The sequence below is a fragment of the Pseudonaja textilis genome, chromosome 2 (genome assembly GCF_049901715.1).
Source record: "Pseudonaja textilis isolate UNSWEBS1 chromosome 2, rPseTex1.2, whole genome shotgun sequence".
NCBI lineage: Eukaryota > Metazoa > Chordata > Lepidosauria > Squamata > Elapidae > Pseudonaja > Pseudonaja textilis.
The window spans coordinates 21,810,618-21,837,175 of record NC_141991.1 but is presented as its reverse complement, the minus strand read 5'-3'; the positions used below and the strand labels follow the sequence as shown (position 1 = coordinate 21,837,175).

At 43.4% G+C, this 26,558-nt stretch overlaps 1 protein-coding gene across 4 annotated transcripts in view; it reads left to right on the top strand.

The window, feature by feature from the left end:
- Positions 1 to 26,558, top strand: part of CAMK1 (calcium/calmodulin dependent protein kinase I) — a 45,304-nt gene that overhangs the window by 18,049 nt on the left and 697 nt on the right. For all 4 annotated transcript variants that reach the window (XM_087923481.1, XM_087923482.1, XM_087923484.1 and 1 more), the window contains exons 3-11: positions 945 to 1,076; positions 9,521 to 9,595; positions 11,025 to 11,163; positions 16,007 to 16,133; positions 19,251 to 19,326; positions 22,310 to 22,422; positions 22,536 to 22,614; positions 25,216 to 25,303; positions 25,938 to 26,034. In XM_087923481.1, coding sequence (XP_087779607.1) covers positions 945 to 1,076; positions 9,521 to 9,595; positions 11,025 to 11,163; positions 16,007 to 16,133; positions 19,251 to 19,326; positions 22,310 to 22,422; positions 22,536 to 22,614; positions 25,216 to 25,303; positions 25,938 to 26,034 — 926 coding nt within the window. The remainder of the gene's footprint in view (positions 1 to 944; positions 1,077 to 9,520; positions 9,596 to 11,024; positions 11,164 to 16,006; positions 16,134 to 19,250; positions 19,327 to 22,309; positions 22,423 to 22,535; positions 22,615 to 25,215; positions 25,304 to 25,937; positions 26,035 to 26,558) is intronic.

The following is a 26,558-nucleotide window of genomic DNA, read 5'->3' as shown; positions in this document are numbered from 1 at the left end:
CAACAAACTTGTCTAATCATCAAGTCCCATTTTTCCCCCTCTCTCAATTCTAGAAGCGGTTTCCAAATAGAAAGCAAGCTGGATGTATTCTTTTCTCTTCCCTATCTTCTGTTAGCACTCCACCCAGGTGTGATTGCAATCGTAACAGAGAGGGAGATCCGCTTGCTTGCCTGCTGCATGTTTACTCTGAACAAAGCACAGACTAGTCTTTCAGGAAAAAAAAAAGGGTGTCCGTCTCCAGAAGAATGAGGCTGCGCGCTTGAATCGAACAGCTCTGTTTACACGAGGGGATACCGGCACCTGGTTTGAGGTCCAGGTATTTCTCCATCCAAGTGAAAAGAATGCCCTACTTATCCTTACTTATTCTTGTTCCACTTCGAACCTAGGGGGTGGGATGTTTTTCTCCCCTCATCCCCCTCCGTTTGCATATTCAGGGAGATCTCGCTAGCTTTGAGGTCGAAACAGATTTGAGTCTCTGTGGTTCTTCCATACCAACTTTGCCTGCCACGGTTGATAAGCTCAGATTCTGCACTTCCTGGCACATTCTCTCTCCTTCCTGCCCAATGCCATCTCTCACATATTCTCCTATAAATAGCTGAGATTCTGCAGGTTGCTGTGGTGACAGCGGCTGGGTGAGAGATCCAGCCGGGTGTAAGGGGGAGGGGGGGGGGGTTGGTGCTGAGAAGAGGGCAGAGCAAAGAGTGAGGTCACTTGCTCTGACCTCCCCTCCCCTCCCCTCTCCCTCCCTCTTACTTTTTCTCCCTTCCCTTCGCTTTGCTGGGCTGATGGACCTCATTCCGTCCTTTCCTTCCTGGACTTCAAACGTTTTACATCCGTTGGCACACTGCAGCGGGCGATGCCCGTCTAAATGGGGCATCTTTTGGCCAGGGAGATATCTGCCTAATCTGCCCACTTTCCTCCTCCCCATCCATCTTGTTTTCCAGAGGTGCCTTCTCAGAGGTGGTGCTGGCGGAAGAGAAATCGACTCAGAAATTGGTGGCCGTCAAATGCATTGCCAAGAAGGTGCTAGAAGGAAAAGAGACCAGCATTGAAAACGAGATTGCCGTGCTGCACAAGTGCGTGGTGCCCCCTCCTCATTCTCTTCCTTCTTTCGACTCCTTTATCAGTCTGGTTCAGAGAAAATAGATGCTGAAATCCAGATCTTTTCCGATCTGTCACCAGTCTAGTTGCTTTGGAAAACTCAGAAGCAATGCAAACCAGGAGCAAACTAACTTCTATTGCGGGGCTGTCAATTTCAAGGACTTGCGGGCCTCTGGCCCACAGGGCTGGCTTGAAAACAGCGAAGGACCATCCTATGGTGCCTCTGCCGGTGAAAACGGAGCTCGAGAGGGCTGTGCGTGGCCCCCCCACGAGCTCCATTTTTGGCTGTGATGGCCGCCTGCAGTCCTCCGCCAGTGAAAATAGAGCTTGAGATGGCTGCCTAGGATCCTCCCGGGCTCTGTTTTCACTGGCAGAGGGCTGCAGGAGGCCGTCGCAGCCAAAACCAGAGCCCTTTCACTGGCAGAGGGCTATAGGACATCGAACTGGCCATGTCCACCCCTGCCACGTCCACTCAACTCCCCACCCCCACCCCGAGGTCAAAGAACCCTGACGTGGCCCTTAATGAAATCAAGTTTGACACCCCTGCTCTATTGCATCTGTCCAAGATTTGATTCCTGGCACATCCTGAGGGATTTAGGGTTAGGGACGTCCTGTTGCTTGTTGCTTCTTTGTCAAGTTGCAGACGTGCAATAAGAATGTTACATGTTTCTGGTGCACTGCTTTTTTATTCCATTAGTGGGAAGCAAGGCAAAGGAGAAATCCTGGTGCAGGTAAGTCCTCAACTTACGACCACCACTGAGCCCAACATTCCTGTTGTTAAGTGAAATATAAGGTAACTAAGTTTGGCCCCATTTTATGATCTTTGTTGCCCCAGTTGTTAGTCAGTGCAATGGTTAAACCACTAACATGGTTGTTAACTGAATCTGGCTTTGCTTGTGAGAAGGTTGCAAACCATGATCAGATGATCCTGGGACACCACAACCGCCATAAATATGAGTTAATTGCCAAGCATCTGAATTGTGATCATATAACCATGGGGGATGTTGCAGTGGTCAAAAGTGTGAAAAACTGTCATAAGTCACTTTTTCCAGGGCCATTGTAACCTCAAAACAGTCACTACCTGTAGTATATTTCAGGATAAAGTAGTATATTTTAATATAAGTTTATTTTTTAAAAGAACATAGTGATGCATTGCTTCTCTTATGCCAGAGCATCTTTCCGCATATCATTCAGTGAAGTGCAGAGATAACAGTGGAATTGTCTATTCCATACTGCATGGCTGTGATGACCCAGAGTGTAACACAAATATACCGTAACAAGATCCAAAATGTAAATAAATGTCCTTTAATGCCTCCAACTTGGCCCCACTGTTCAATAATACTCAGCTGGAGATAAAACATACTCAAAAATAGTCTTCAAAAGAAAGCAATACAGTCTGAATTTAACGAGCAGATAGAGGTGAAATAAAAAAACCAAACGACCTACAATGACGAAATTTCCACAACAGAACAGGAGAAGTATTTACTAAATTCAAGGAGATAACAAGGCACAGCGTGTTAGAAGGATGCCAACTAAGATAACTTCAGACCAAAATGAAACACGCTTTGTTTCTAGCGTTTGCCAGTACACAGGTCCAAACTCTTATGCAGTTGTCACAGCTGCATCCCATGAAGAGGATCAAAGCCCTCTCCTCCTGAGTAGACCACGTCTCTCCCTTCTCCTTTCCTCCCTGCGTGCCCTAGGATGGATAGGGGATGGGCCTGGGTCCTCCTCTGACTGCTCAGCCGGCCTCTGCCCTTCCCCAGCCTCCTCCACAACCTCTGGAGCCACACTCCCACTCCCTGTCGGCTGTTCCTCCTCTCCCTCAGAGTCAGTCTCCATCAGGGGCATGACAATGGCCCTCAACAGTGAACAGCATAGCCAGGGGTGGGATTCTCCCAGTTTGGACCGATTTGGGGGAACCCCTATATGTGATGATCGGCTGGCTTCGAACCAGTTCGATCCAACTATCATTTGGGACCGTCCGCCCTTGCGATGTTCTCACTCAGTTGATTCGCACAGCAGAGCGGATAGCTGCACCTCAGCTGTGTTACTTCCTTGAAGTAACATTGAAGGTAAGCAATTGCGGTAGTTGCGCACACGCGCACAGTGTGCATTAGGTATGCGTGATTAGAGAACCAGTAGTTACACTGGAAGCATCCCACCCCTGAGCATAGAGTTCTAGCCCTGGAGATTGTATCTGCGGCTGCTTCAAGCAATTTTGTCCTCCAATCGAGTAATTTCCAGCAGTAGAACGGGATTGGAGCAGTAGTGGGATTCAAATTCTTTTACTACCAGTTCTGTGGGCATGGCTTGGTGGGCGTGGCAGGGGAAGAATACTGTAAAATCTCCATTCCCTCCCCACTCCTGGGGGAAGGTTACTGTAAAATCCCTAATCCCTTCCTACCCCACCTAACCTGCTTTCCAGCTCTGTTCTCCTGTGCAGGGCAACTAAAGGACACAGCCGATCAGCTGGGACTCGGGACACAGAGCATAGATGTAGGAGGGGCCAGTCAGAGGTGGTATTTGCCTGTTCTCTGAACTACTCAAAATTTCCACTACCAGAACTGGTCAGAACCTGCTGAATACCACCTCTGAAATGGATACTAAGGACTTTTTGGATAAGTTATTCAAGGTGCACTTCAGGAGGGAAAAAAAAATCAGTTATCCTGCTACCATGATTAGCAGGAAGCATAAAAACAGATACAGTGAGCAGGGAGGTTTTAATTAAAGATAATTAGAATCTTGAAAAGCTTCAACAAGATTTCACCAGTCCAAACTGGATAAAGTACTAATGCAATTATTTAAAAATAATAATAGTGCCCAAACTAAAGTATAAAAAAGAATAAAATCCACAGAGCTGCAAGAATTTGGTAGTAGCTTTGGGTGTTTTAAGGAAAGACAGCAAGCAAAAAAAAATAGCAACGACAAAGTAAATATGGAGTTAACTGAATGTCCAAATCTTTGGATTAAAACTAATATTTGTTATTTGGAGATAAGATACTGTATAAGTGTGCTTTCACCTCACTGTTGCCTTTATCATGTTATATAATGTTTTCTTTCATGATATACTTTTTAAAAAATAAACTACATCAGCAATCAATCATTGATTCCAGAGAATTTGCACAGCCCTTTCCTCTTAACTTTCCTGCTTGCTTGTTTCAGCTCTCTGTTTGGTGATAGTTGATGGTAAGCAAGAGCGGATCATTTGAAAACTCACGAGTAGGTCTTGGAAGAGCTCCAGCTTTGTAACAGACAGTGAATGTGATAATTTCAGCGGAATAGTCAGCAAAGGGGTCATGCCAGAGCACGCAGATAGATAGGGTGCCCTAATGAAGCATGAGCAATGGATGGTCATAGTCACACGGCTTGTTCTGGTCACAAGAAAACACTGTGTGGTGCCAACCTGGCCTATTTTCAGAAAAGCTGATATTCCACATCAGATACGGTAACTAAAAAAAGGCTATCTGGCTGGTGCAGAAGGCCACTGATGTGCTTGCTTTAAAGCAACTGCGAATGGAAACTTGATCATATTGGGGAACTATCACTCCTCCGCCCAGTTCTAAACATCTCACTTCAAAGTAGAGTTCCATGGACAAAGGGACTGAAAACGGAAGGAAGGAAGGAAGGAAGGAAGGAAGGAAGGAAGGAAGGAAGGAAGGAAGGAAGGAAGGAAGGAGGAAGGAAGGAAGGAAGGAAGGAAGGAAGGAAGGAAGGAAGGAAGATAGAAGATGGAGGGAGGAGATTAGGAGGAAGAAGAAAGATGGGAAGGAAGGAGGGAGGAAGAAGAGAAGAAAGAAAGAAAGAGGGACAGAGGAGGGAAGGAAGAGGAGGAGAGGGAGGAAAGAGGGAGGAAGAAGGAAGGAAGGAAGATAGAAAGATGGGAGGGAGGGAGATTAGGAGGAAAGAAGGGAAGGAAGGAGGGAGGAAGAAAGAGAAGAAAAAGAAAGATGGGAGAGAGGGAGGGAAGGAAGAGGGAGGAAGGGAGGAAAAGAGGAGGAAGGAGGGAGAAGGAAGGAAGGAAGGAAGGAAGGAAGGAAGGAAGGAAGGAAGGAAGGAAGGAAGGAAAGAAAAAAAATCACCTCACCAAGGAAATCTAGTCTCAACCATTTGGGTAAGGCAATTTTCCCATTCTCAGATGTTTTAGCCAATGGTTATCACAATTAGGGATGACCAAAATTATATTCTAACATTGATAGGCTTCAGTGTTGTCATATAGAAAACAGCTCTTATAATTTGGATCAGGAGTTCCCAACCTAGGGTGCCCACACCCCAGAGGATTAGAGATGGAATTTCAGGGGTTGCAATAAACAGTTGTGAGTGTCCCTTGTTGATAAGTCACAAGTCACAATTACTTTTGTAGGGGATGTGAACATTAATCAAACATTTCCTAGGGATACGGATCCTAAACTTATCTACTGGTTTAGAGTAGACAATACCTCTGTCAAAAGTGCCTACTGCACTCTTTCAAAAGCAATCAAAACCAAAACCAATTTGATATCAGCAAACTGATCTGCACAACAATATATTGCCTTTTTTTTAAAAAAAAAAAAGCTTGTATCCTTTTCCTCCCTTTAAGGGCAGATCTGTAGTGATTTTGTGTTTCTCTAGTTTCCATTCAGCATTTTTATTGTCATTTCTGTGCCATGGCTCATTAATTCTTACCATAAACAAGCAAATTAGGGTAGCAAGGGCAATAATTGGAATTCCCTCCCCCCCTTGTTTGTGTGGAAAGCCTTTTGCATCTTGATTAAAGAATCTAAGTGACTTTGTGAGAGGGGTAAAGGTTTCATCTTGGAGGAAACAAATGAAAAGATTTGGAGGCTGTGTTCATGAGACAACTTGAATCCCAAAGAGATGGCTGGGTTTAAGTCTGGCATGCTTTGAGCCTAACCCTATGCAGTTAGTTTATGCTACAGTATTCACACTTTAAGCTAATTGAATACCATGGTTAAGTTAACCACAGGGAAACAAATTAGACAAAAAGAACTTAATTGGTAATTTAAAAAGGAAACAGAAATCAAGGAATGGATTCCAACGATGTTTATATCTGTTAATTACCGTTTCTCAGTGGGGCATTAATTAGACCAGTCCTTTATTACAGATCAGTCAAATGTTCTTGATCTTTTAAGAACTTTCCCCCTCCAAATTCACATCTCATTCTAAATTTCTTTCTTTGGAATTTAGTTTTTACTTGATAATCTGATCAGTGGTGGTATTCAAATTTTTTTACTACCGGTTCTGTGAGCGTGGCTTGGTGGGCGTGGTGTGGATTGGTGGGCGTGGATTGGTGGGCGTGGCAGGGGAAGGATACGGTAAAATCCCCATTCCCTCCCCACCCCACTAACCTGCTTTCCAGCTCCTTTCTCCTGTGCAGGGCAACAAAAGAAGACCCAGCCAATCAGCTGGGACTCAGGAGGCAGCAAATAGATGGGAGCGGGGCCAACCAGAGGTGGTATTTACTGGTTCTCCGAACTACTAAAATTTTCTGCTACCGGTTCTCCAGAACCTGTCAGAACTGGCTGAATACCACCACTGAATCAAATGCTTTATTCTCCTGTTGGAAGAATTATCCTTCGGGGTTCAGTTCCAAGTGGGGGAAAAGACACTGGAAACATGGAGGCTATTTGGAAAGATGGTTTAATGGTGGACAGGACCACATGGCTCGAAGCTCCAAAGAAGGATGATCACATGCTCCAAGGTGAAGGAAAAGAGAAAAAAGGGGCCGGCCAAGATGCTGAGAGACCCTTAGTTATATACAATCTGTTGGGCCCAACCTTAGTGTTTCCTGTTCCTGTGTAAGAACTGTATCCCATTGGCTGTCAGGTTCCCAGGTCTTAGCTAATTTTGTAGGCTGTCCTGAGTTACAGGCTTGGTTGAGCCTTGCTGGATGATGATGCACTGAAAGGGCTCTTGAGCAATTGTTATACCTTTACCTGGAGATCTTTGTTGTGTAAAGTATTCTGGCCCAGGCCCTAATGGCCCACCCATTAACAAAGGTGGAGGTGAGCTTCTACTTCTGAGGTGAGTTTCTGCTCTTGAGTTTCTACTCTTTTTAGGGGAAATATTCTGCCTTTTTAATATTTCCTGGGATATTTCAATTTTCTAGGAGAGAAAATTGGGTGCCAACTTCCTACACTCCCAATATGTTTAATCTGATCCAATTTTTTTGACCAGTGGATCTGTCCGATAGATCAAGGGACTCCCAACACTGTGGGCCAACACTGGGCCACGGCAGGCCAGCAAATGAGCCGTGCAAACAAGCAAAGCCCCATCCGTGGGATACAGCAGCATGTGAAACCAAGCTCTCTCCAATCTATGGAAAAACCTCTCTCTACGGAACTGGTTCCTGGTAGCCAAAAGATTGGGAGACCCTGTGGTAGATAATTACATTTAGCAAGCTCAAAATACAGCCACACACCCTCCATTTTCTCTAGGAATGTATCTCCTTAGTCCTTGCAGCCGAAACCCACGAGCAAAGCTTTCTTATAGTACAGGTAGTCTTCGACTTACCACCATTCATTTAGTGACTGTTCGAAATTACAAGAGCACCGAAAGAGTCACTTATGACCAATTTTCATACCTACAGATGTTGCACCATCCCCTTGGTCATGTGATCAAAATACAGGCGTTTGGCGACTGGCATATATTTAACTCCTGGAGTCATGTGATCTCCATTTGTAACCTTCCCAGCTGTCTTCCGAGAAACAAAGTCAACGGGAGGCCCGATTCACTTAACAACCGCACAATCCACTTAACAAATAAAGTGGTGATTCACTTAACAACTGTGGCAAAAAAGGTCATAAACTGGGGCACAGCTCACTTGTCTTGCTTAGCATTGGAAATTTTGGTTTGCATTGTGGTCGTAAAGTTGAGGACTAACTGTACCGGCTTTTTCCTCATTGCCCAGGCAGGCATCAACGGGAGCAGTCAAGCAGGGGTTGGGAAGACGGTCCTTGCCTTGATGGATGTTAAGACCACGTTCTTTCAGCGGGGAGGACAAATGGATTAACTGACTGGATTTAGGACTTCCCAAAACAAGACTGACCGGATGGAGGTGTCTTTAATTCTGGGCACAACTGAGTCTTTATTTATTGTCAGGATCAATTCTTCCCATTTTGAGGTTCTCATAAGACAGGGGTATCAAACTCACATCATCACGGCAGCGTCACGTGACATATTGGGACTTTCCTCCCCACTTTGCTAAACTGGGTGTGGGCATGGCCAGTGTGTGCACATCCATCCTGTGGGCTGGGAGTTTGACAGCCCTGTCATAAGACAGTCATGTAATTAATTACCTTGGGTAAATATGATGAGAGTAAGAGTTGGATTGCAAGGTAGATTCCCCCGCCCCCAAAGTAAAGGGTGGAGATCCCACCAGCAGCCTTCTTATAATCCTAAATCCAAGGTTCTTTCGCATTGTTTCTTCAAGACTCACTCATCCTTTGAGGTGGGACTCTGCTTGAAACTACCCAACTTTAGACACACACACACACACACACACACACACACACACACACACACGAGTCAGGATTCTGGCAGTTGCCCCACTTAAATCATGAGTCTCAAGCCAAACTTCCAAAACTTCAAAAGGATTTATTGGGAGTTAACATGTCCGGCACTGGGTGTACTGGGTGTAGCCGACTCTAAGACGCGTAATTCATTGTCATCCTTGACCCTGGTTTCCCCCCCACCCTCTGCGTGTACTGTAATTCATATTCTCCAATGGGACACATCCATAGCCAAGAGTCATCAATCATGTTCTCCAGGCAGAAACTTCACTCACCTAGTTGCTAACTTTGAAAAACTATTTATGGAATGCACTTTTGATTTCCAAGCAAACCCCTTTCCCCCCTCCCTTTCTGTTGGCGACTCTAAAAAGACCATAGAAATATTTTATGAGTTGACACACACCTCATATCAGCAACTTTTATTGCCAGGTTTGCTTTTTCTTAACTTCTGTGGTTGGTTTTTCTCTCCCAAGCTCTTCCAAATCTCATTCCTTGGCTGCTGCCAGATTTTATTAAATTATCCTCCAAACATGGTCTCGGTTGACAATACGACAAAATCCTGGCCATCTCACCATGTCATTAAACCTTCCGCTTGCTGAGAAATAAGACTAACACGAACACTGTCCTAGTTTTGTCAGGCAACTTCTCCCAATCTGAAGACAACAAAAATGCATACAGTAATGTGAGGGCAGGTTTTTTTGGTTTTTTGATGCTGCTGTGCATCAATCAGCACACTCTGTCCCCAGAAGAGTAATGTTTGTATTTTACACAGCACGACATTTCTGAGCTGAGGATTTTTCTTTAATGATGATAATATCAACATTAAAACTGATCAAAGCAAAATGAAATAGGTTTCCTTAGAGACCTGTAGCGCTTCCTAATTAAAACTGTGTTTCCTCTCTTGGCAGAATCAAGCATCCGAACATAGTGGCCCTGGATGACATCTACGAGAGTGGAGGGCACCTCTACCTCATCATGCAGCTGTAAGTTGGAAGATTTAGGAAGGAGGAGAGGGAGGGAGCCATGGTTCTCAGGCCATTAGCTAAAAAGAAAAGGGGTGCCGGTGGGTCGCGTGGTTGGGATGCTGGATTGGAGGTTAGCAAATCCGTGCTCGAGACCCGAGTGCTGCTGCCTGGAGGGGTGAGTTCCCGTCATTTGCTCCAGCTCCTTGAAAGGAGCTCCCACAGGCATTTCCCGGGCAACGGGGATGTCATTGGCTAATCCTTTCAATCCAGAAGCGCCTTTAAACGGTGCCTTTGATACGAACAGGATGGGAGCGGAAAAGGAAAAGGAAAAATACAGATAGTCCTTGGCTTGCAGCTATTTGTTTAGCGACTGTTAGAAGTTACAACAGCACTAAAAAGAATTGTCTTATGACCAGTCCTCGCACTTACAACCATTGCGGCTCATTCCCATGCTCAGCGGTGATCAATATTTGGACACTTGGCATGTTAGGCAATTTGGGATAGATTCTATCCCTGGTGGGAGCCGAAAGGAAGGTCTTAAGTTGGGAAAGGAGTTGCTGAGAGGGTAAATGAATATATGAGATGAAAAGAGGACCAATGATGTTGGAAAATGTAATATACAAGCGAACAAATGTATATAATGGTATATATTTGAATAATTGTATATAGGAAAATATATATCTGTGCGATACTGACCAAAAGTTATGTCAAACTGACTTCACTACGGTCAATGATTTTAATTGTTTTGTTCAATAAAATATTAAAAAAGAAAAAAAATTGGCCACTTGGCAGCCAGCGTATATTTACAATGGTTGCAGTGTCCCATGGTTACGTGATCCGTTTGCAACTCTCCCGGCCAACTTTCAACAAGAAAAATCTATGAAGGAAGCTGGATTCACATAACAAGTGTGTGATTCTCTTAACATTCAGCGAAAATGTTGTCAAATCAGACCAAACTCGCTTAACAATTACCTCGCTTAGATGCAGAAATCCTGATCCCAATTGTGATCCTAAGACTACCTGTAGCATGGCCTGCCCTCAGCTTCTCAACCTCTCTTGAATCTTGTGGTGGACCTAATTCAGTGACGGTGAACCTATGACACATGTGTCAAAGGTGACATGCCACAAGGTTTTGAGTACCATGCCAACATTCATCAATTCTTGACAAGAGCTATTCTCAAAATTACAACTCTGAAAATGGTTTGTTTCATTTCATTTTTATTATTTGACCTTTTTTACATAATTCAGTCACCACATTTGATTTGATATGTAAAGAATTGCTTCTCCTTTCGTTGGCTGATACATCAGCAGAGTGAAGTGAGGCATTTTCTGCATTTTTGATATGCCAAGCCCGAAAGGTTTGCTATCACAAATCTAATTCATGTTGGAGACTCACAAAGATCTTTTCTTCATGGATCTTACTTGTATTCTGTCTCTTCTCTGGCAGGGTTTCTGGAGGGGAACTTTTTGACAGGATAGTGGAGAAGGGATTTTACACAGAGCGAGACGCCAGCAAACTGATCCGCCAAATCCTTGATGCCGTTAAATACCTGCATGACATGGGCATTGTACACCGTGACCTCAAGGTGGGTTGGTGAACTTGGCCAGGCGTATCTGCATGTTGTAGTCCTCCTTCCATTAAGACGTGTCCTGACAAGCTATTTACTGAGGGATGAACTAACCACAAGCCCTGCAACTGTCTATGAAGATTCTCAGTCTTCCAAGTCATGATGGCCCCAAAGGTGATTTTTCAAACGGGATTTTTTTTGTTTTTACTTGAAGATGTTTCACTTCTCATCCAAGAAGCTTCTTCAGTTCAGACTGAATGTTGGAGAATGGAAGGATTTATGTTCTTTGCAGTCCTCTGGTCATTAGCATTATGACATCTGGTCCAGTTCTGGGATTCAAAAATTGTTACCACCAGTTCTGTGGGCATGGCTTGGTGGGCATGATAGGGGAAGGATACTGTAAATTCTCCATTTCCTCCTTACCCCACTAACCTGCTTTCCAGCTCCGTTCTCCTGTACAGTTCAACAAAAGAAGACCCAGCTGATCAGCTGGGACTCGGGAGGCAGAGAATAGATGGGGGCAGGGCCAGTCACTATCAAAATTTCCACTACCGGTTCTCCAGAACTGGTCAGAACCTGCTGATTACTACCTCTGATCATATCCTTTAGCACTAACGACCAGAGGACTGTAAGGAATATAAATCCTTCCAACCTGAAAAACCTTCAGATTTGTCTTAGGTTTTAATTAGTTTTAATTTGTTAAGTGTGGGCATGCTAATTCTAATCTGATTAGATGCAGTTATCCATAAATATTACATCTGTAGGAAGAAATCTGTAGGAAAGAAGATGACATGGTGATTGGTCTCGCAAAGGGATCTGTGAGAGGGATCTTGGAATCCTAGTGGACGATCACTTAAATATGAGCCAGGAATGTGTGGCAGCAGCCAAAAAAGTTAATGCAATCCTTGGTTGCATAAACAGAGGCTTAGAATGAAAATCACATGAAATATTAGTACTGCTTTATAAACCTTAGTAAGACCACACATACAATACCGAATCCAGTTTTGGTCACCATATTATAAACTGATGTAGAGACTTTGGAGAAAAATACAGAGAAGAGCAAGCAGCTAAGATGATTAAAGGCCTGGAGACTAAGACATATGAAGAATGGTTGCAGGAATTGGGTTTGGCTAGTCTGGATAAAAGAAGGACTAGGAGTGACATGATAACATTATTCCAGTATTTGAGAGGTGCCACAAAGAGGAGGGGCTCAATTTATTTTCCAAACACCAGAGGGCAGGACAAGAAATGGGGGGGGGGTGGAGAGAGAGAGAGAGGAGAGAGAAGGAGAGAGGGAAGGGGAGAGAGAGAATAACCTGAAATGACAGCTCTGTTCTCTATCTGGACCTTGGAATCTATCTTTGTTAAATGTCTTTCCAGCCAATAGATGTTCAAGATGATATACATATAAAAAAAAAAACCACGGACATAAAAACTGATTACAAGACCAAGAAAAACGATATTGTTCAGTTGAAAAGGGCATTAAAACTGAAATGCATCATAAAGTAGGGTGGGGCCCTTCCAAGATGTTTGCCACTCTCCTACTCCTTCTATAGGCATACAGTAGCTGCTGCTTATCTGATACAGTCTAGTCCAGGGATCTCCAACCTTGGCAACTTTAAGCCCTGCGGACTTCAACTCCCAGAATTGGCTGGGGAATTCTGGGAATTGAAGTCCACAAGTCTTAAACTTGCCAAGTTTGAAGACCCTTGCCTTAGATTCTCCGCCTCACATATAGTTTCTATACATTCTGTAAACTTTGGTAGCAAGCGAGTTAACTTTCCAGTGTGGTATGTTAATCTTTCTCGTGGAACTTGCAAGAGATTTCAAATAAAAGGTTTCAGTTCTCTTTCTCTGAACTGCAACTCTAGTCCTCGTGACAAGATTGCATGCACTGCAAAAGACAGAAATGGTGGAATAGGAGAAAAGGGGAACCAGGGCAAAGATTTTCAGATTTTAATCTTTTTCTATCTTTTTTTAAAAAATGGGAACCTCTGCATGTTTTCTATAGGATCCTTATGCAGCGTGTTAGCCCCGGATCCATCTTGATTCAGATTTGGGTCTGCCACACAGGGGGATGGGCAGCTGTGGGAACGAGAAAGCAGGTTGTCACCCTCTACAGGTGCATGCAGTTTACATAACGGGTTGGGCTTGTCCTTTTACCCACTAATATCTCAAATGAACTAATACAGCCAATATTTCTTGGTGGCCACTTATTGCCAAATGGGATCAGCCAAGATGTACTCTGATGCTTAGGGAAAGAAACAAAATTTCATTCGAACTTATAACAGTGAGCAAATGGGCCTTCACTTCTTCCTTCACGCTGGTGAAAGAACAGTGTCCTCCATGCTTCTGGGAGGTTGCAGGTAACCATTGCAAGACTGACCAGATGCCGCCGTATGCAGTTTTGTTTATTCCCCCATCCATCCCTCACCTCTATGCCTGAGGCAATTGTCCCTTCCTGCCTAATGGCTGGGTCAGTCCAGTTGTCACAGGAGAAGATAGTCTTTCCCCCAGGAAAGTACTGTATGTCTACCAAGATGTAAATGTAGCCTGTGCCGGTCCTCTGATTACAGGGCTATCTCTACCATTTAGGCAAAATGAAAGAGACACCCTCAGTGGTAGACTAGGTTGGGGAGCAAACGGGGGACTCCTAGAACATGGAATCCTAGGGTCAACTCTGAAGTGAACCTGGCTGACGCCATCTTGTGCTGCCTCACAGTTGCCACGAAGTCTGCCTCACAGTTGCCACGAAGGAGGGGAGGGGTGAAGTAGATATAGCCCAGCTCATAGTCAAAATAAAAAGTTTTCCTGTGGGAACCAAGGTCATCGTAACAGGTGGCTGGGGAAGGAGGAGCGGAGCCTGCCGGCTATATTCATTGAACAATGTGACTGATGACAGTGCGGGAGGCGGAAGTGTTCTTCTTTTAATGAGGTGAAAACCTCAGGAACTCTCAGAGTTGGTTTTCACCAGCTGTGCCGATATGGTGTATCCAATAAACTTGTCCTTTGAGAAATTTGCCTCCCTCAGAGTTCTGATTTCAATGGGTGCATTACTTGGAACACTGATACCTAGGGCTGGAAGGGACCTCAGAGGCCTTCTAGTCCAAACCCCTGCTCAAGGCAGGAGACGGCTTATACCATCCCAGTCAAATGGTTGTCCAGAAGGCAGAGAGGGGAGAGGGAGAAGAAGAAAAGAAGTGTGGATTGTAAAGCAACAATGACAGCAAAAAAGCAGATGGGAATGCAGAGATGAGCTAAGAATTTCTAGTGTCTCGTTCCCACCAGCTTCTTTCCCAGTCTGCCGCTTGGAACAGCCGTTTCAATGTGTGTGAAGCATGTAGCTTGCTGGAATGGCATTGCTGCTGCCTATGGGGTAACCAGCTGAGTAGAGTAGAATAGAGTAGAGTAGAGTAGAGTAGAGTAGAGTAAAGTAGAATAGAGTAGAATAGAGTAGAGTAGAGTAGAGTAGAGTAGAAATAGAATAGAATAGAATAGAATAGAATAGAATAGAATAGAATAGAATAGAATAGAATAGAATAGAATAGAACAGGGAAAGAATACAATAGAATAGGGAAAGAATGGAATGGAATGGAATAGAATAGAATAGAATAGAATAGAATAGAATAGAATAGAATAGAATAGAATAGAGCGGAGCACAGCAGAGCACAGCAGAGCAGAATTCTTCATTGGCCAGGTGTGGTTGGACATACAAGGAATTTGTCTCCAGGTGCATAAACTCTCAGTGTACATCCAAACAGCAACAAAGCAATAAGTCATAGATCATAAATCATAAGATACAATCCTAAATCGTAAGATACAAACAACAATTGATAAATCATAATATACCAATAGGAGAAGGTAATAGGAAAGACGAGAGGTGAGAAAGATGAAAAGATGGGAAAGATGAGAAAATGACAAGGATAATCGCAATACAGCCTACTACACGGGTAAATGTCTTTGGACTTCAGACAGTCCTTGGGGGAGTTAGATGTTTAGCAGAGTGACGACATGGGGGAAGAAACTGTCGATACGTCTAGTTGTTTTGGCATGCTCTTTAGCGGTGTCTTGAGGGGAGAAATTGAAACAGTTTATGTCCAAAATGTGAGGGGTCTGCAGATGTTTTCTGTTCCCACCTGCTGCCTTCCCAGTCTGCTGCTTGGAACATCTGTTTCAATGTATGTGAAGCATGAAGCTTGTTGGGACAGCACTGATGCTGTCTGTGGGGTAACCAGCTGAAGATTAAATGGCGACTCTACTGCTGCTACTCGTGGATGAATGCATAAGAGTGTGTGCGTGTGTGTGTGTGTGTGTGTGTGTGTGTGTGTGGGTCTCCTCCTGCCTGAGGCTGCAACTCGCTTGCCAACTGTTATTTACCAGGACTGATACCACTGTTGATTTTAGAAGCTTTTAGTTGTATATTTAGGGTGTGTATGTTTACACGTATGTTCCCCGGTACCATCCCTTTGATAAATTCTGCCCTTATTTCTGTTTCCTCTTGGCACTGTTTAGAGGAATGGGATCCCAGCCTGCTTCCTTTCTTTGAACTCCATCTTTAGTTCCTTTGAAAAACGATGCTTATCTTTTAAAGCCAGCTTTAGGAAACTGGGCTCAGGGTTTTGTTTTTTTTAAATTGATTTTAACTTTATTTGAAGAACTTATTTTCCATATAAACTTGTTTTGTTCAGGATTATTTCTGTTATTGTATTTTGTCAGGCAGGTATTCTTAGTTTTTTTTAAAATGTAATGCATTTGTTTTAATAGTCTACGATGGTCTGTTTGCATGGATTTGTTCTGAACGTGTTCTGCAGTTTGATAAAGATGTTCAATCCTCCCAATTCTGCCTTCTTGCTTCCTTCAGCCTGAGAACCTGCTGTATTACAGCCTGGATGAGGACTCCAAGATCATGATTAGTGACTTTGGACTGTCAAAGATCGAAGGCTCCGGCAGTGTCATGTCCACAGCCTGTGGGACCCCTGGCTATGTGGGTGAGTAGCAAGGGCCATGAAATAATACAAATATTTGGGGAGTGGGTGAGAGCAAAAAGCCAAAGTAATAATCAGTCTTATGGATCTTAAGAGATAACAGTTTCCTTCAGTTCAGCTTCTAAGGCAGGGGTGTCAAACTCAAATGTCAACTCATAAAATATTTCTATGGTCTTTTTAGAGTTGCCAACAGAAAGGGAGGGGGGAGCAGTGCAGCAGCTTGCAAACCAACACTGCATTCCATAAATTTTTTCAAAGATAGTAACTAGGTGACTGAAGTTTCTGCCACGCAAAATTCTAACTGGAGAGCATGATTGATGACTCTTGGCTATGGATGTGTCTCATTGGAGGATATGAATTACGATACACCCAGGCAGTGACGGACAGTTTAACTCCCAATAACTCCTTTTTAACTTTTGGAAGCTTGGCTCGAGACTCATGATTTAAATGGGATTAACTGACATCACTTTCATTGAGGGCTGCATCAGGGCTGTGGTTGACCTCGGGTGTGTGTGTGTGTATGGCCGACTGGGTGGCATGTTTCCTCTTCACACTGGGTAGACCAGGCCGAAGCCAGGCTGGCCTGATCTTTCTTCTTCGCATTGGGTAGACCAGGAGGGCCCCACGCCTGGATCTGACTACATTGCAGGCCGCACCCAGCCTGTGGGCTTTGAGTTTGATACCTCTGTTCTAGGGATTGTGTAGGAATATCCATCAAGGTACATTACTACCTATAACATGGGCAGAGGAAATAGTGAAGATGTGTTAAGGATACAAACTGACCACAACATTCCCCCAAAACTCAAAATACTATTATATTGCTCATCATTATGGACTGGTGAAAGAAGTTGATGACCCAACTGTTAGGGATATACCCTAGCAGAATCTGCACGGCAGTCAGGCAGTCAGGCAAAATATGTGAGATAAACATTTTTGTAGCTTACACTCAGTAAAACAGATACACAGTGCTAGTTAAATAGTTTATTCCAGTAAGAGTTTTAGCATAGTCAAACAGTCCATATATCATTCACTAATTCAGTCCATCCAGGGATTATTCAGTGGCAAATTCCAGTGTCGAAAAAGAGAGGTCAGTAAACTTACAAATATCAGTCCAGTAATATATCTCCTCGCAGTAGAGATATGAAGAAGTCAAAAACTCCTCTCTTCCTTCAGCAACTCAGCAGTAGGGAAACGCGCAGTTAACAAACCATCAATTCATCAAACCAGTCAATCGTCAGGAATCGTCAGCAATTGTCAGGTTCTCTTGCTCCCTCTTATGGCGGTTTCACACCGCACCCAAATTACATGCTTTGCAGTTTAAAGTGACACACACTTAAACTTACTATCATAGTTTATATATATTATTTTACTCAAACTACGTTAGGTAACCTATGTTATTCTTAACACCAACCAATAATCTAATTTAGATGGACAATAAAACAAATGCGCAGGAAACTAATCAAGGAGAATTTTCTTCTGGAATTCAGGAGAAACTTCCTACCCAGTGAGAACAATTAACCAGTAGAACAGCTTGCCTTCGGACGTTGGGAGTGTTCCAACATTGGAGGTTTTTAAGAAAAGACTGGTATAAGATCTGTCTGAACTGGTGTAGGATCTGGTGTAGGGGGTTGGACTAAAAGTCCTTCAAAGTCCCTTCCAGCTCTATTCTGATTGATTGATATAAAGCAGAGGCTTTTTTTTTTTTTTGCCTTAACAGGAATTCTTTTTCTGGTTTTTATACTCCATTCTCTGTCTAAGCACTTCCATCCTTATAATTAGTATCTTTCTCCTTTGCTCCTTCCTTTCAAAGAGACTTGTAATGGTATTTGCCGTTTCTAAATTGTCTCATTTTGGATCATTTCCATTCCAAATAGGAAGGATTTGGTCGGTTTTTCTCTCTCTCTGGGGTCCAAGTAAATTAAAGCATTCAATCTTTCACGAAAGGTTTTCCTCAGGAAGAGTAATTGATAAACAAAGGGCTAATTCAGGATTTCCACAGCCATGCCATTGAGTAGGAGGTGGGCAGAGACAGCAGTCGCTTCAGAAGAAAGGGTCAGGAAGGAAGCTACCAAGGAGAGATTTCTCCTCTAAAGAGAATTCATTTTGAGTAATCCTGTGACAGGAGTCGGTTCTTTGGGACAGGAACTGCCAAATAAAATGGCATTTCTTCTATTGCACTGTGTTAAACTTTTAAAGCTTTAAATGTCATTTGACTGAAAATTTCACTTCAGCATACCTTAACCAGATACCTGTAGGTATGTTGGACCTGAGATGGGGTCGGATTTGGAGGCATGAGACCTTCAAATGACCTCCATATTTGGTGAAGGAAAAAGGACTGAACAACTGTTCTGAGCCAGAACTGAGAATTATCCTGGAGGAAGATGGAAGGTTTAATAGACTTTTGATCACTAGCTCAATTAATGACATAGCAACTTTCAGAACTGGATCAGGCCATCTGTGGCTTTCGAGATGCTGTTGGATTATCATTGCTAAATAGTGGGTCTGTTGACTGGGTCTAATGGAACCCAGTATCCGAAGGCCTTCTACCTCCTGAGAAGCAGGGGTGGGCTGCTACCAGTTTGCACCGGTTCGGGTGAACCAGATGCTAATTTTACACCTGGTTCACCAAACCGGTAATTGCAATGACTGGCTGGCCCCGCCCACCCCACCCCTGCCCTTCCAGAAGTCTCCACGTGGCCCGTTTTGGATCCCAGGTAAATGTAGGGCCCGCTTGGGGAGGGTGATAAATGGGCCTCCTGGGAAAGTTCAGGAAGGCCGGAAAATGGGCCCATTTCTAGCTTCCAGAGGGCCTCTGGGGCCTGGGGAGGCCGTTTTCGCTCTCCTGGAGGCTCGAGGAAAGTCTTCAGAGCCCGGGGAGGGTGAAAACGCCCCCCTCATCATGGTTCAGGAGGCCGACTAGGCCACACCCACCATGGCCACGCCTACCCAGCAACCTCAGAGAACGGGTTGCTAAAATTTTTGAAGCCCACCCCTGCTCTGAAGGTACTCCCTAATGTAAGAATATATTAGCCAATAAGTGCTAGCGGACATAGCAACACATTTCAGTCTCTAATAGTTGCATTTTTTTCTTTCCTGTTGCTCCTTCCCGATGTGGCCCAGCTCCCGAAGTCTTGGCACAGAAGCCTTACAGCAAGGCTGTGGACTGCTGGTCTATTGGAGTCATTGCCTATATCTTGTATGTATCAAGTGGAATTGGGGTGGGGTGGGGAGGATAAACAGGAAGATAGGGAGGACTGATAAATGCTTCCTGTTGCTTCTAAATACATCTCTGTCTAGTTGTATTTAACGATTTACAAACATAATCCTGCCCCTTTGTCTTCCAGGATATATTTGGCATTTGCCTAGCTGCTTCACTGGTCCATTGTTATTCTTTTGCGTATGGCTTTTAATTTTATATGATTCCCCTTTTGTCATTTGGAGGACAGAAAATTCCACTCCCTTTGATCATGACATGGTCCTGTCTTGTTGCTTTCACCCCTTTCTATCTAGGGATTAATCACATTCTTTCTATGTTTTGCCACAGAGATGATAATCTCTCTCCGGGGTTGCTTTTTGCACTTTCTGATTGTTTTTGGTTCACAAAAAATGGTAATAGAGTAAGTTGGGAAAGTGTGTGTTGAGGGAAAACGAATTTGCCAATACAGTATATATTATTATGCAGATCAATGTAAAAATTGGATATAGTATAGTCTCAGGGGTGAAGGCGTAGAAATAGCATTAACTGAAAAAGCACTGGTTAATCCATTGCTTGCATAAAGTACAGGGACTTTGAAATGTCCTAGTTCAACATCCAATATATTACCCAAACCCAGAGTGGCTCTGGACTTGGAAAAGTCTGTAGAGATTCTCAGTCATCCAGGTCACGGTTGTCTCAAAGGTGCTTTTTCAAGACGCAACTGGGCTTTCTTTTCTTTTCTTTTCTTTTCTTTTCTTTTCTTTTCTTTTCTTTTCTTTTCTTTTCTTTTCTTTTCTTTTCTTTTCTTTTCTTTTCTTTTCTTTTCTTTTCTTTTCTTTTCAAGACCTTTCGCTTCCCATCCAAGAAGCTTCTTCAGCTCTGACAGGACAGTGGGGAATGAAAGGATTTATATTCCTTGCAGACAGCTGGTTATTTGCATCTATTTTTCTTTTGAAGCAAAACTTCTTCAAAAACAACAACAGGAAGGTCCAGTTGCCTCCTGAAAAAGCACCTTTGGGATAACCATGACCTGGATGACTTGAGAATCTCCACAGACTTTTGGCTATACAATTTGGGATGAACACCCTTTGAAAGGTGTGGGAGTAGGAATGGATTTCCAGAGAGAAAAAAATTACAGACTACAGGAGTCAGGAGCACAACTCAGGTGACCACGAGGACACAGATAAACCTCTAAGTGCCTCAACGACCCTCTAAAACAAGGGTCTTCAAACTTGGCAAGTTTAAGACTTGTGGACTTCAGGCTCCCAGAATTCCTGAGCTAGCATGATTGGAGGAGGAATTCTGGGAGTTGAAGTCCACAAGTCTTTTTTTTTTTAAACAAACTTTATTGATTACAAAACCAAAATATCAAACAAAAACAACACACAGAAGTCCACAAGTCTTAAAATTGTCAAGTTTGAAGGCCCCTGCTCTAAAAGGATGCAAATGATCAGTTGTCTGCAAAGAATATAAACCCTTTCATTCCCCACTATCCTGTCAGAGCTGAAGAAGCTTCTGGATGAGAAGTGAAACGTCTTCAAAAGAAAAAAAAAAGTCCAGTTGCCTCCTGAAAAAGCACCTTTGGGTGTGGACTTGGAAATTCAACAGACCAATTCCTGAACATGGATGTTGCACATTTTGTAGTAGAAAATATTTTGGTACTTACAGATTATATGTTCACCCCAGAAACATGCATTTTTAAATGAAAGCTGAGGGTAGAACTCTTCATCCTAGGTGTTCCAGATCAACATCTGGAGGGCTGCAGCTTTCCTAGCTTACTCTGTATTTCAGATCAGTTCTCCTGCTTTCAAAAGCTTCCACTAATAGGAGATTGTTTTATTTTGTCCTGAGGGTGGATGGGACGAACCAATTTGGAATTACAGGTAGTCTTCGATTTACAAGAGTTCATTTAGTGATCATTTGAAGTTACAATGGCCCTGAAAATAGTGACTTATGGTCATTTTTCACACTTATGACCGTTGTAGCATTCATACGACCACGTGATTTACATTTGGATGCTTGACAACTGGTTCATACTTATGACGGTTGCGGTATCTTGGGGCCACTTGATCTCCAAGCAAAACCAATGGGGAAGCCAGATTCACTTAACAACCATGTTACTTACTAATGTTAACAACTTCAGTGATTCACTTAACAAGTGCGACAAGAATGGTTGTAAAATGGGGCAAAACTCACTTAACAAATTTCTCCATTAGCAACATAAATTTTGGATTCAATTGTGGTCGTAAGTCAAGGATGACCTGTACTGCGGCTACCTAGGTGGTCCTCGACTTACGATCCCAATTGTGGCCAGAACTTCTGCTGCTAAGTTAGTCAATAGTAAATGATATGCACCCAATTTTATGACTTTTGCCACCATTGTTCATCAAATCTTTGCAGTTGTTATGAATCACATTGTTGTGAAGCAAATCTGGCTTCTTCCATTGGCTTGTCATTATCCTGGGATGTGACCACCATCACATACTTGCATGCTGGTTGCTAAGCGTCCAGATTTTGATCATAATGACCATTGCAACGCTGTGATGGTCGTAAGTGTGAGGACCAGCAGTGTGTCACTTTTTTCAATGGCATTCTAACTTTGCAAGGTCACTAAATGAATTGGTTGTAAGCTGAGGACTACCTCTATTTGGTATTTACTATCTCTACAGGAAAGCTTAACAGCTCAATATTGTATCTGCCTTTGATCCTACTCTTCCTCTTCTCCTTTCTCGATCCAGGTATTACCAGTTCTCTCTCTCTCTCTCTCCTTCTCTCTCTCTCTCTCTCTCTCCTTCTCTCTCTCTCTCTCTCTCTCTCTCTCTCTCTCTCTCCCTCTCCCTCCCTCCCTCCCTCCTCCCATGCAAAATATTTCTCTTCCACATCGTTTCACCTCGTCTTCCCAATCTATATTTCCCTCCCTGCAATATGGTCCTGTAGATTTTATAGTCACGCATGGCCTGTTTCCCCCCCTCTTTTACCTCAGATTGTGTGGGTATCCCCCATTTTACGATGAGAACGATACCAAGCTGTTTGAACAGATCTTGAAGGCTGAATATGAATTTGATTCTCCCTACTGGGATGACATATCGGATTCAGGTGAGGAAGAGATAACTTCTCAGGATGCCCCAATTAAAAAAAAAAAAAAGATGGATTCCACAGCAGCTGTAATGTCAGAGTTTGCTTCTCAATCACCTTTTTTTTGCTTCCAGCCAAAGATTTCATCCAGCATTTAATGGAGAGAGACCCCAAGAAGCGATTCACTTGTGAGCAAGCCCTACAACACCCATGGTAAGGTTTAGCACCACCCTTGCAGTGGTGGGATTCAATTTTTTTTTTACTACCGGTTCTGTGCGTGGGGCTTGGTCGGAGTGGCAGGGGAAGGATACTGTAAAATCTCCAGTCAGAGGTGGGATTTGCCAGTTCTCTGAATTTCTCAAAATGTCTGCTACCGGTTCTCCAGAACTGCTCAGAACCAGATGAATACCACCTCTGCACCCTTGGCTTTTGAACTTTAATTCAGATTGGTGTAGCTTTGATATTTTTCTGATATTGAATTTTTCATATTCAATAGTTCCAATGACCTCATTCATGGCCGGCCAGCCAGGCCCACATTTTTGCTTCTGTGGTTCTGTTTATCACCATCAAATCTCGAGTAAAACGTGCTGCTTTTAAAAAGAACATATTCTTGCCTCTTCAGTATGTGTTACTAACCAACTGCTGGTCACAAATAGCGATCACATGAACATAGTAATGCTGCAGCCATCCTCAATACATACTGGTTGCCAAGTACTCAGATTTTGATCATATAACCTCGGGGATGCTGAGGCGGTCATAAATGAGAGGACCAATCATAGGTCATCTTTTTTCAGTACCATTATACTTTTGATCACTAAATGAATGCTTTTAAGTCAGGGACCACCTGTAGGAGTGATTATGTCAAGATTCTGGCAGTTGCCAGATTATATAGCTATTTTGTCCAAAGCCAATTTAGAATCTGCTCTCGCAAACCCACCAATCACCTGGCAGGAAATGAAAATATATACAGAAGGAATTAAAAGTAAAGTGTTACTTGCTTTAAAGAAACAGGAGTAGTACCCATGCACTCGTTTTTTTAAGAAAATTTATAAGAAGTTGAAAACTTTTAAAGAACTTTTTAAAAAGTTTAAACACATTTAAAAAGAACTTCAAAAAACGTAAGAGTGGACAGCCACTTGTCTCAAATTATATAGGGTCTCCTGTTTGAATAGGAACTAGAAGACCTCCAATGCCCCTTCCAGCTCAATTTGAATTGATTGACTTATTTTTTTCTCCCTGTGATATCTTTTCCTTGTTATCAGGACAAAATCTTCTATAATAGAATTCTCAATTTCGTTTGGAAATTGAAAGCTGGAAATGAAAGTTTTATATTAATTCTGCCTGCTGTTATTTTGTTTGCAGAAGTTCTGTCTTGGTTGCATAATTTGGTGTACTCTGAGGGCATTGTATATAAAAAACATATAGCCTAAAGCAGCAATCGCCAACCGGTGGGCCGCAGCCCACTGGTGGGCCATGAGAAAATGTTGGTGGTCCGCAGAGAAATCTCACCCCCAGAGCACCCCCTCAAAGCAATTAATCCAGGCTGCGCAGAAACACAAGGCTGTGCTGCTCACATGGCCTGTGGGAACCCTCCTCACCCACTCACTCCTTACCCGGCAAACTTGCCTGCTAAGTTGCTATTTTTTCCTTTTTCCCACTATCATCTGTTCTGCTGTGCCGGGAGATATAGATTAGCTAGGAAGCAGAAAATGGTTGGATTTCTTGCTTTCTAGATAGTCTTTAGATCTTTGGCTCTGCATTTAAGCACAGCCGAACGTCCCTTAGGACTGATGGTTCTATTATTCAGTGCAGACTCACAGCAAGCGAATTTTATGTGACAGACTGAGCTAGCCGATGGCAGATAGATAGATTAATGAATGAATCTGTGATTCTGTGAGCAACTCAATCTGCCTGCCTGCTTTGCCTGATTTTGGGTAAAAGTTGCTCTTTTTTAAATAAAAAAATCAATATTTACATACATGGTGTGTTGTGAGTTAATTTTGTGAGTTTGCTTGCAAGCAAATTTTATGTGACAGACTGAGCTAGCCGATGGCAGATAGATAGATCTCTGAATGAATCTGTGATTTTGTGAGCAACTCAATCTGCCTGCCTGCTTTTTTTATAAAAAAATCGATATTTATAAAAATATTTATAATATTTACATACAAGCCAGTCACATGACCACCAAGCCACACCCACAAATTAGGCCATGCCCACAGAACCGGTTAGTGGTCCCTGGGATTTAAAATTATTAATTTGGTGGTCCCTGAGGTCCAAAAGGTTGGTGACCCCTGGCCTAAAGCAGTGGTGTGCCAATAATTGCGCTAGTGCGCGCTTGCATACCAATACCCAAAAGGCAATGTGTGTGGGTCCCCCCCACACTCCCATGCATGCGCATGCGATCCCCTGGGCACGGCGTGCATCTCTGCGCATCCGTGAGCTACCTCCCTCTGTGTGTACCACACATCTCTGTTCATGCCCATGTGCCTTCCACGTACCCCCACATCCCACGTATGCACACCAGATACCTAACAATCAGCTGTTGGGTGGGCACTCATGTGCAGTAAACCTGGTCTGGGTGAGGGCTCGCGTGCCACTTCCAGCAAGCGTGCCATAGGTTCACCATTACGGGCCTAAAGTAAAGCTCTGTAAACATAAATGCTAAAATGACCCCAACATAAAATAACCTAATGAGGGAGTTTATCCATCAATTGGGTGACACCACTGTTTTCTCTTTAATAGCTGCCCCCTTTTTTATCTTTTATGGAAGTGGGGTGTCTGCAAAATAGGAACAAATGCTTTCTCTCTTCTCAGGATTGCTGGAGACACTGCGCTAGATAAGAACATCCATCAGTCAGTCAGTGAGCAGATCAAAAAGAATTTTGCCAAAAGCAAATGGAAGGTGAGGAGGTCCAAAAGATGCTTTTTAATTATTCCAGCGCTCGTTTCGTTTGCTTGGTTTTTATACTTTTTCTTGAAGGATGATATGGACGTCACTATTCTGAATACATTTCCACCTATTCCTGTCTTTCCCAGCATCAGTTAAATAAACATGGAAGATATTTGTTGGGTTTTGAAAGAGCTGTGGTGGTGCGGTGGTTAGAATGCAGTACTGCAGGCTACTTCTGCTGTCTGCCGGCTGCCAGCAGTTTGGCAGTTCGATTCCCACCGGCTCAAGGTGGATTCAGCCTTCCATCCTTAAATGTGGACCCAGATTGTTGGGGACAATATGCTGACTCTATAAACCACTTAGAGAGGGCTGTAAAGCATTACAAAGCGGTATATAAATCTAAGCGCTATTGCTATTGCTAATGCGGGAAGCTGCCGAGAGTCTTTTGCTATAGGATGGGTGACAAATACATTCAATAAATAAATTTGATCACTCAATCAATATGTTCTTGACAGCATGGGGAAGGAAACCAAAGGAATGGACTCTCAAAAGTTTTGCTCGCTTGCCAAAGTCTGTGGCAGGGGGACATTTGCTTTGCTTTTCATGTTCATTTTCTCTCCTCCTTTCTCCCCTCCTCCCCATTCAGCAAGCCTTCAACGCAACAGCTGTGGTGAGGCATATGAGGAAGCTACAACTTGGAACCAGTCAAGAGGGGCCTGGCCAAGCCATGCAGGAGAGCAACGGTGAGAGGTTACGAGTGTCTCTGTGTGGCCTTTCTCCTCAAAGCCCTTCTTTCTGTTTGTAAGCTTTGGTGTCATTCGTCCAGCGGTGACAACCGTGCCATGTTTTGATCTTTGCTTTTGAGCCTACTTGTTCTTCTGCCAAAACGTACTGATTAAAGCTGACCGTGCTGGGGACCAGGCCCACGACTCATAGAGTGGGGGACAACTGGGCCAGCAGCTGGAAGAAGAACCAGGTCTTCAGGACCTTCTAAACCTTCCTAAGCCATCTCATTCTGAAGATGGGCTCAAGCCAGTAGGAGCTTCGTTGTATGTCAGTGGGCTATTGAGTTCATGTGATGCTGTTCCTAAAGAATGTCTCCTTAAGTCCCATTCCAAGAATAAAGTCTTATCAACCATGGAGTGTTATCTGGTCACTAAGGACGGGAAGTACCTCCTGGGCAGCTTCCCTTTCCTGAATCAGAGGAAACCCTGGAATCGTCTGATTTCTAGTCAATCTGGTCTTGATTGTCCTTTTCTCCCCTCCT